This window comes from Ruditapes philippinarum, unplaced genomic scaffold (genome assembly GCF_026571515.1).
Source record: "Ruditapes philippinarum isolate M1 unplaced genomic scaffold, ASM2657151v2 ctg8904_1_1_1_1, whole genome shotgun sequence".
Classification (NCBI taxonomy): Eukaryota; Metazoa; Mollusca; class Bivalvia; order Venerida; family Veneridae; genus Ruditapes; species Ruditapes philippinarum.
Window position 1 is genome coordinate 93,485 of NW_026856436.1, and position 11,142 is coordinate 104,626.

Genomic DNA, 11,142 nt, shown 5'->3' on the forward strand with positions numbered 1-11,142 from the left:
TATTGTGTGTATATATATATATATATATATATATATATATATATATATATATATATATATATATATATATATATATATATATATATATATATATATATATATATATATATATATATATATAGGTTTGTGAAAATTATTTGCATCTACAAAATACCTTTCAAAAACACTGGATCCCAAGAAGGATACAAGAACGTGGAAAAAATAACAATAAATTTGGAGAAAATAAACGTGTGTTCTGTTTAGTATCAAAAATTGAACAGTTCAATTTTTGATACTATACAGAAAAAACGTATTGAGATTTTGTGCTCGATTGTGTGCACATTATACATGTAATACACCCCTGATGAAGGCATAATACGCCGAAAGTACTTGGGTATTTATACTTTAGCACTGTATGAACGTTTATTTTCTCCAAATTTAATATAAACACGCAATTCTATGAATAGAAAATTCTATACGTGGTGGTGGTGACACGTGGTGGTGGTGACACGTGGTGCTAACACGTGGTGGTTGTGACACGTGGTGGTGTTGACACGTGGCGGTGGTGACACGTGGTGGTGGTGACACGTGATGTTGGTGACACGTTATGGTGTCACGTGGTGGTGTGACATAAGTTTTGTCTATATATTTATATACAAGACGGCAAGATTAAATTTATAAAACGGAAACGTTAAGATTCTGTTCAAACATTTCTTTGTTTGCTTTTAGAGAAAGTAAAAGTAGAGCGTTGCCCCCGCCCGGCGGTGGCTCTTGTTTAATGCTCAAATGGTCTAGTCATTGTCAGAGGACGATTTTTATCTTTTCATTTTGAGCATAATCATTATGTTGACTTTTGCCAAATTTTGTATAGTTTTAAAAACTGGATGGCCTGAATTTATTGATTACGTTTGTGTTGTTTTTTTTTTGTTTTTTTTTTTATGCCCGGGGCATATAGTAATTGAACCGTCCGTCTGTCCGAACAAACATTTTGGGTTTAGGGGCTATATAACAGTAAAGAGAACAAAATAGAACAATAGGTTTATTCCGTGATCAAAGGGTTAATGGGCTAGTAGCCCTTAAGAAAACAAAGAAAATAACAAAGAAAATAGCCCCTAAACCCAAAATGTTGGAACGTCCGTCTGTCTGTCTGTTTGTCCGTACGAGGTTAACCTAGAACGGCAAGCTGGATTTTTCTTAAGTTCAACCTGTCAAGTTACATAACTATGGCTTCCATATTTACAAAGTTATTGCCCTTTTCAGCACTTAGAAAATGAATAATGGTTAACCTAAAACGGCAAGTTGGAAATATCTTAAGTTCTATCTATAGTAATGGCTTCATAATTTCCACACATACTTATCAATACAAAGTACATGATATTGCCTAGTAATATAGCTGTGTCATCCATATTTCCCAGTTATTTCCCTTTTTCCACTTTGAAAATAGGGCCTTGTCTGGTTAACCTATTCCGGCAAGTTGGATTTATCGTAAATTTCTCTTAATTGCTTAACTTATTTAATGATATCTTGCATATTTGGTAGGTGGATACCTTTAATGGTCCTTTAATTTTTTTGTGGAGTAAGTGGTCTTTAGGGCAAAGGTCAATGTCACTGGTGTAGAAAATAAATTTAAACATTTTTGCTCATACAGCCTTTATTTTTTGGTTGATGTCTTTCATGTTTAATACAAACATGCCAAGGGAGGTCCTCCTTCTTTGGGTATAGTAAGAGGTAATTTTGGTCAAGGTCAATGTCACCAATGTCAAGGTCACCGATGTTAAAAATAGATTTTTACAGGTGTATTAACCATATTCTATAGACAGATGTCATTTATAATTTCATTTATAATTGATAGGAACATAAAATTTGATGGATATAGTGGTCAGTTGGGTCAAGGTCACTAGTGCTTAAAATAGATTTTTACACTTTTGCTCATACAGCCTTTATTTATTGACAGATATATTACATATTTGGTAGAAAGATAACTTGCATGGTAATCTTCCTTTTAATTGGGGTAGGGATCAGTGGGTCAAGGTCACTTGGAAAACGGACAAAAGCCCTGCCGGACAAAAGCCCTCCCGTCAAAAAATGACATGGCGGACAAAAGCCCTCCGGTGAAAATGACAGAGTGGACAAAAGCCCTCCCGTGAAAATAACAGGGCGGACAAAAGCCCTCCCATGAAAATGACAGAGCGGACAAAAGCCCTTCCGTGAAATTTACAAGGCTAACAAAAGCCGTCCCGTAACAAAAATAAATATGTATGTTGAATACCTGTGTTTTTTTTCATTGCACTCAACATATTAAAATTGTTACATATATTTCTTGTTGTTTTCAATTGGCCTAAGTATGTGTATGAGCTAGAACCACCTTTTATTCTGAATATACTTTCCTGAAATGTTTAACAAGGTAACTTTTAACACGAATGTTGTTGAAAACAAAGTCACTTTTAAAAGTAATTGACTCATTACAAGGCACATTATAAATGTCTTTAACTTTTAAGTTAGATAATTTTAACTTCTTTCCATCATTTATTACTCTATTAATATTAACTTCATGTAGGAGTAATCCTTCATATCTACGTGAATAAATATACACTAACAGATTTTAGCACTAATTATTCAGATGCCTCTCAGGAATGTGCTCAAGCTCATGCAAACATGGTTGTGCCAATGGAAAATAATAATATTCATGATTACAAATTTAATATAATATGTTGAGTGCATTGAAAAGAAAATATGAACTATTCAACATACATATATGTATTTGCTGCGGGAGGGCTTTTGTCCGCCCCATTATTTTCATGGGAGGGCTTTTTTCCGCCAAGTCAATTTTTACGGGGTGGCTTTTGTCCGCCCTGTCATTTTTACGGGAGGGCTTTTGTCCACCTTGTCATTTTCACGGGAGGGCTTTTGTCCACCTTGTCACTTTTTGACGGGAGGGCTTTTCTCCGGGAGGGCTTTTGTCCTACACTCAGGTCACTTCTGCTAAAAGTAGATTTTTACACTTTTTCCCATACAGGCTTTATTTATTGACAGGTGTATTTCATATTTGATAGGAAGATAACTTGTATGGTATTCCTCCTTTTGATTGAGTTAGGGATCACTGTGTCAATGTCACTAGTGCTAAAAATATATGTTTACACTTTTGCCCATACAGCCTTTATTTATTGACAGATATATTTCATATTTGGTAGGAAGATAACTTGCATGTAATTCCTACTATGAATGGAGTTAGGGGTCAGTTGGGTCAAGGTTACAAGTGCTAAAAATAAATTTTTACACTTTGCCCTTACAACCTTTACTTATTGACAGATTTATTTTATATTTGGTTGGAAGATAACTTGCATGGTATTCTTCATTTGGATGGAGTTGGGGTCAGTTTGGTCAAGGTCATCAATGCTCAAAATAGATTTTAACATTTTTGCCAATACAGCCTTTATTTATTGACAGGTGTATTTCATATTTGGTAGAAATATATAACTTGCATGATATTCTATAGGTGTCAGTGGGTCAAGGTCAAGGGTGCCACATATAGATTGTTTACATTTATATATATTTGATAAAGTTAATACTTCACATGTCATAGCAATGACTTGTCAACTTATATATTTCACAATTACAAAATGCCATGACTCTGTCAAGCTATATAACTTGTGTTTACAATGTTTTGGCAATGTTTCTGTCCATAACTGAGTGAATGGGTAAACATTTTTTGTAATATTGCTACTGACAAGAATCGGAGCCGGGGGCATTTGAGCCGCGTCATGGCAAAACCAACATAGTGCGTTTGCGACCAGCATGGATCCAGGCCAGTCTGTACATCCGCGCAGTCTGATCAGGATCCATGCTGTTCGCTATCAGTTTCTCTACTTGTAATTGGGTTGGTAAGCGAACAGCATGGATCCTGATCAGACTGCGCGGATGCGCAGGATGGTCTGGATCCATGCTGGTCGCAAACCCATTATGTTGGTTTTGTCATGACACGGCTCATTTGTGTTTGACAAACACGTTCTTGTTTTTTGTTGTTTTTTTTTTTTTGTTTTTTTTTTTCATAATTCTTTTCATTGAAGGGCTAGGTACGTTTTATGTCGATTTTGGCCCATCGGCAAAAAATATTCAAAATTTGATATATCAAAATTAAACTATATTTCTAACAAACGAAGCAAGATTGAGTCATTTGCTAAGACAAAACGTTATAATAAATCTAAACAACCTTTCAAAAAAAAAAAAAATACTACAGTTTGACGTCATCAACGCATCGCTTCGAGTAATTAGAAATATAATGACGCATATGTATTTTCTAAATTGTTTATCGTGTAATGCAAAGGAGATGATGATACATTTGATGTACATTTCTACTGTTCAATAACGATTGCAGACATACATAATTAGTCACTGTGAGGTATATTTAAGCAGACAAAATCGTTAGGTATTTAATATTTCTTATTTTTATGTAAATATTACATATAGTTAACGATTAACGCAAATAAAAGCATATGTCGTGCCTTAAGGGTACCTATGTTAAAAAATGAGAGGGTACCTGTGATATAAAAATTCAAATGAAGCGAGGTAGCCCTTGCCGCTGTAATGCCGAAAGTAGGGTGTTTTTATGAATTTTACATTTATTTTTGACAATATACAGCCATGTGTTTGATGATGATTATATATGTAAATGGACATTAAATATGTATGATGCATATATAATCAAGCCACAGGTTCATATCAGTCCGAAAAAATATGTCGAGGTGATGGGCGAGGCAAGGCATGTCGATTTTTTGTAGCTTATTGTGAAGTTGCAGTAAATTAAAAACGGGCACATGACAAATCAGCACATAAATAAAAAATTCTACTGTTCCGTGGTATTATATGTTATTTTGTTTTGGAGTGATATATGTGGATATATTACCTGTTAAGATTTTATATCACCCGAGCCGTTAATAATTTTATTACAATTCCCCTGCCGAGTTAAGACGATTTTAATATAAATCATTGCTACTTCAAATGAAACGTCGAAATAAGATTCCCTTTAGGGTACCCCTTCACCACAACATGACGTCACATAAATACATGACGTATTTTCTTTCGAACCTGACGAATGTAAACAAGAGAAAAGGAGTAGTCTGTTGAACGCACTTTTTTGGAATTAATATCAAGCTTTCACAATGTCATATTTGTTTTCAATACTGATGAGAATATGTATCATAACTCTACTTTGGTAAATATTTATCATTTGACAGTTAAAAAGTGTTTTTAAATCGGAATTTACACCGCGTAAAATCGAACCGTACGCGCATCATCTCCGCGCATGTTGTTTACAACGTTGGGTACCAAACGGGGAAATTTAGTGTGTATATTACCCGTCTGGCTCGGTTATATCAATTTCTTTCGGGTGATCAATATCCAATCAAAAAGGCGGAAAAAATCTGGAAGGGTAATAAAGGGTAATAAACTACGTGTCATACCTCCATTTCTTTCAATTAAATTGAAATTTTACTGGATTGTTATCCATCGCTGGTTTGTTTTTAGCAGAGAATATGACCTGTGCATGTGCAAAGAGGGTACCGTTTGAGCAGATTTCGTCAGCGTTTATAAATGAGTTTTATACTTGGGATGACGTCATTACGCTGCTTAAGGATTGGCGCCGTTTTGTCAAAATTTTAATTGATATGGATCAAATCCTTGGTGTTAGTGTATGTGAGATATTATTTTGGTACTGTATGAAAAGAAAACATTATCAGAACTGAAAATATAAATTAAAAATGCTTTTTGTGCCCCCACTTTAGATTTATCATTGTCCGTCTTTACGTCCATCCGTCCGTTCTCTTTTGTGTTGCGCGTAGCTCAAAAAGTATTTGACCAAGAGTCATGCAACTTTAGAGAAATATTGATCAGCATGTGTAGTTGTGCACCTGTGTATTTTCGTGTGGATATATTTAGTATTTTTAAAGTTATTGCCCTTGATTTAGTAAAAATTTACAATTTTCAACTTGTGTCGCACGTTACTCAAAAAGTATTTGACCTAGTGTCATGAAACTTTATAGAAATGTTGATTAGCATGTGTAGTTGTGCACCTGGGTATTTTTGTGTGGATATATTTAGTATTTTTAGATTTATTGCTTTTGACTTAGTAAAAATTTGCAATTTTCAACTTGTGTCGCACATATCTCAAAGAGAATTAAGCACATGTAGCCTAAAAAATATTTGACCTAAAGTCGTAAGATTGGCAAAACAGTGGAGTGTGGAGCACCCGTGTCCTATGGACACATTTCTAGTTTATCATTGCTTTAAAATGTTTTGTTAAGTGTAAAATCGAGGTTGAACAAATAACAGCCGCCCCTAACGAGTGTTTATTGGCAGTTTAACACCGGTTTTTTTCTTCTTTGTCTAAAGTGACAAAATCACGTGGAGTGTTAGAATGTAAGTTTAATACTGACTTTATTGAGGAACTCGCATAATATAATTTTTTCAATAAATAAAGCAATAAACTTACACAGATATAATCATATTTTTGTCACATACCAAAAATAAAACCTGTTTAAAGTAAAAAGTAACATTTTTCATGGATGCGCCTAAAGTATAACGCCAACATTTAACGTGTCTTAACGCTACATGTTTGTACAACGCATATGACATCACGTCAAAATATATGCTCGTCCTTGCAATACCATTTTTACGGAGTCGCGAAATTTATTTTTATAAACCACCGAAAAGCATGTGATAAACTTCTTTATCACATAAACCGTGGCACAGGAGTGTAATTAAGCCATTTATCACATAAACCGCGGCGCAAAAAAAAGTGTAATAAAGCCATTTAATAAAAACGATATTAGATCTACACTTAAGAAATAATATACCCCAAACAGTGATTTTATCGCTCAATAACATCACTGTTTGGAGTTCGGATGCGAGGAAGTATATCACGAGGGCGTAGCCCGAGTGATATTATGATGCGCATCCAAACGACACCGATACAATCACCGATTTGGATATATTATTTCGATTCTAACACGACATTAACAATAAATCTTGTCGTACCTTATAATAAGCTAAATTGCACCAGATTTTTTTCCGTACTTATTGTCAGCGCGTCGCATTTTTAATAGTTACGTCACATGTATATAATGATTACGTCACAAGTCTAATATAGAACGTCAACAGTGATTTTGTTGCATAATAATACACATTTCGGTTCTTCTATGTTCAATAGGGAAAATTGCGGGTCGTGTTAGAATAGACGATATTACACTAGTGTAATAACACTTTGACGTCACGTCATTTGCACTATAAACATAGCGTTAAAGCGCGCTAATGTTAGCGTTACACTATAGGCGCGTCAAAGAAAAATGACTCTTGTTAACAGTTTACTGTTCTCATTTTATATATGTGATAAATAGAATATTATTTATCCTGTCACTTGTATCAATTTCGGCCCGATAACAAGGTGCCGTATATTTTTACTGTTCTACGGCACTTGATCACGTGGTATGCATGTTGGCCGGACTACTTTTCAATAAGAAAATATAAAATCTGTCGTTAAATCTTCTGTGTGTAGAATAACGAATTTTGGAAACGTTGATAAAACTTTGTTTGTTTATTTTATTTCACTCTATAATTTTTCAAGCGAAATAAAAATTATTAAAAGTGAAATAAATGTAAAACTTAACTCGTTTGCGACATTAAAATAGCGTACTTGATTTGATTGTTTTGCACGTGCTGTTTAGCGCTACATTGTGACGTCACGTAAACAATACTTTAAACGTCTATACAGCGTCAACGACTGAATAAAAGATATTTGTGTTCGAATTCATTTTCTTAGTTAGACCATTTTCTTTCATTCTAGATAGTTTTCACAACAAAATTCGACAAAAAATTGTTTTTATTTATCACATTTTTCAAACAAAATGGCGCGCGCCCTCAAGGGAGATAATAAGAAGGGCGAGTGCATTGTTGTAGAAAAAAGCACGCTTCGGGCCTTCTTTCTTTATATAGAAACATTTCCGATAGAGTGATTAAAGGTAGTTTGCCTAATAAAATTCTTTAAAAAAACGGTGACAGGATAAATAGAATAATAGATTGGTGCCGTGGATGGAGAAAGTTTATCTGGCTCTGCTCCGGAATTTATTGGGTTCGCCTTCGGCTCACCTAATAAATTCCTCCGCCTCGCCAGATAAACTTTCTCCATCCACGGCACCAACCTATTATTCTCTATATTCGTGTTGATTCAATACTAAATTTATTGAACTCGTTGAATAAAACAATATTAGGCTTGCATAATATGATTTTATTCAACTCTTTCAATAAATTTAGTATTAAACCTACAATCATTCAATATCCTCTATTTAATAAAAACGATATTACACTTAGTGTAATAACACTTTGACGTGACGTCATTTGTGTTATAAAGAAAAATAGCGTTATTAAAGCGCGCTAATGTTAGCGTTGCACTATAGGCGAGTCAATTAAAAAATTACTCATTTTAACAATTTACTGATCTTATTTTATATATGTGATAAATTTCTTTTTAGATTGTGACTATGGAGATAAAAAGTCATATTGTGTAGGAATGTCATTACAACTGTGTCGAAATAGCTTTAAAGTTTGCTGTAAAACATGCCAAGATATACGATTAGATATTCCAGGTAAAATAAATTTTACTTCATTCCTATTTTGCATTTACGTTTAACCTTTCTAAAACGTACTGTTTTAAGCTATGTTAAGATGTCTGTAATTAGTAGGATACTTGTCCTTTATAAAAGTTATTGCAAAGTTCCTCAATTAACAATAGTGTTTGAAACTTTCTAAAAATGAGGATTACACAATCTCTAAAAACAGTTTCAAACACTTGACACAACATTTCATCACATTAGTGCTGAAACTGATTAACTCCAATTGATGTTAAAAGAAAGTTAACCTCCTGCTTCACTTATGTGACGTGTTGTGACAGCATTCTTCGTATTGTAAACATCAAATTGAATAAGTGTAAGTTTAATACTGAATTTATTGAACGAGTTGTATAAAATTTTATTATATACTTGAGAATATTGAGAAATATTGATGAAATAAAATGTGTCTTTCATTTTCCATACTTTCACTGTGAAAAAAAAATGTTTCACTGTGAAGTAATGTTCCGTTTTTTTCATTGGTGTCTTGCTGAAACACGTTTTTTTTTCAAATTGTAATGTCACAAGAGCAAAATGTATATTATAAACAGATAATTCAAGTTTTTCCTATAAATAAAGGATTTATTTTCATCTTGTGGGAGGAAAACAAACTTACTGACGTGATGTCTTAAATGACGTCACGTTGTATTATTATTTGGCACACTTTCCATTTACCATTAGATTAAAATGTCTTTTTAAACGTTTCTTTGCATATAATAAAAAGAACCTTTGTTTACTTCAATGTCATCGTCGGATACCCACGGCCGAACCATTAACATTTGATTGCATGTTATGTAACATGTTTATCAATCGTGGGTATCCGACGATGGTTCAATGTTAGATCTGAATATATGTCACCGAATAAGAACCAAAATGTATATTTCACGGTTGGCGCAGCCTCGAGTGACATATGAAATTCTCGTGTTCACAAAAATAATTATCATATTTCACTCGTGGCTACCGCAACTGAGGAAATTTTTATTTTCATAACACTCCTGTTTCTACAGAAAAAAACTTGAATATCCTCTATATATTAAACTAGCCTCTGGCAAGCATTATATTATTTTATTCACATTATTTTATTCAACGAGTTCAATAGATTAAGTAATGAACTTACACGAATTTAATATTCTATTTATCTTATACCACAAATTAAGATCGTTCGGAGTGAAAAAGAATCAGTTTTTCATTGACAGGCCTATATTAGTAAAACGCTAACGTTTTAGTGCGCGTCATAACTCTATGATTATGTAATGAAAATGACGTCACGTCAAAATATTTGCACGTGTTTACCATTAGAAATAATTACATATATCCATATTTGTGTCCCTCTCATTTAAGGTAATGTAAATATTCTCGTATAATCATTCAATATAAATAAACGTTACAGAACAAAATGTTAATTTTATCTATATTTTTCGGACTTGAGCAAAGATCCTTGTTCACAAAAAAAGAAGAAAAAAAAGATTACAATACATAATCTAAACGCAAATACATGTAAGCAGATCTTACAATCGTCACACCAAAATATATGCTCGGATTCAACTCGTATTTATTCAACTCGTTCGATAAATTCAGTATTGAACTTACACTCAGCAAATATCCTCTATTTATCACATCCTAATGCCGCGATTGCGACAAGTTGTAAAGAAACTTTACAATTGAAATGTAAACTAGTGTTATTGAAAATTGCTATAGAGTTTAAAAAGATATTATAGGTAAATCAAGGTATTATGTTTCGTTGACTATTGTTTATTTCAGGCTGTCCTTGGGGTGATGAATATACTGACTGTACTCAGAGTCATTGCACCAATGATTTTTCGAAATGTTGCCAAACCTGTGCCGCAACTAATACAGCTTTAACGACAGCCGCTACTTCTACGAAAACGACAGTAAATCGAGCCGCAGTACGACAACAGTAAACTTTACCGACAGCCGCTACTTCTACGAAAACGACCAGTAAACCTTTATCGACAGCCGCTACTTCTACGAACAACGACCAGTAAACCTTTATCGACAGCCGCTACTTTACGACCGACCAGTAAACTTTATCGACAGCCGCTACTTCTACCAAAGCGACAGACTCTCCTTCAGCAACGGGAACTATTAAAACTACAGCAAAAACTGCTGATACTACTACCACGACCAGTGAGCCTGTCGCAAGAATTTCTACAACAAATACACTCATTATATTGAATTTCATCATTCATCATGTAATTATAGGCTTATTCATTGGTATCTGAACATTATCTATAATGAAAAAGAGTTTTGTTTATATACACATAACATATCATAAACATAATACAACAACTTATTAATAGAATAACAACTAAAATAGTTAAAGATTGATATGAAAATGATAAAAACTTTATAAAATAGAAAGCACATACGATGATAGGACTTTTAAAAGTTAAACCTTTAAAAATATAATCTTTCTCATAGAATTTTAGCAAATGTTGGCAGTTTTTAGTTAATTCCCAAAGAAAAAGTTTTTAAAAGAGCACTT

At 33.5% G+C, this 11,142-nt stretch overlaps 1 protein-coding gene across 1 annotated transcript in view; it reads left to right on the forward strand.

Annotated features, from left to right (window-relative positions):
* The window catches only part of LOC132746533 (A disintegrin and metalloproteinase with thrombospondin motifs adt-2-like), an 80,197-nt gene extending 69,639 nt beyond the window's left edge, over nucleotides 1–10,558 (forward strand). The window contains exons 14-15 of the mRNA XM_060735718.1: nucleotides 8,502–8,615; nucleotides 10,398–10,558. Coding sequence (XP_060591701.1) covers nucleotides 8,502–8,615; nucleotides 10,398–10,558 — 275 coding nt within the window. The remainder of the gene's footprint in view (nucleotides 1–8,501; nucleotides 8,616–10,397) is intronic.
* The last annotated feature ends 584 nt before the right edge of the window (nucleotides 10,559–11,142 follow it).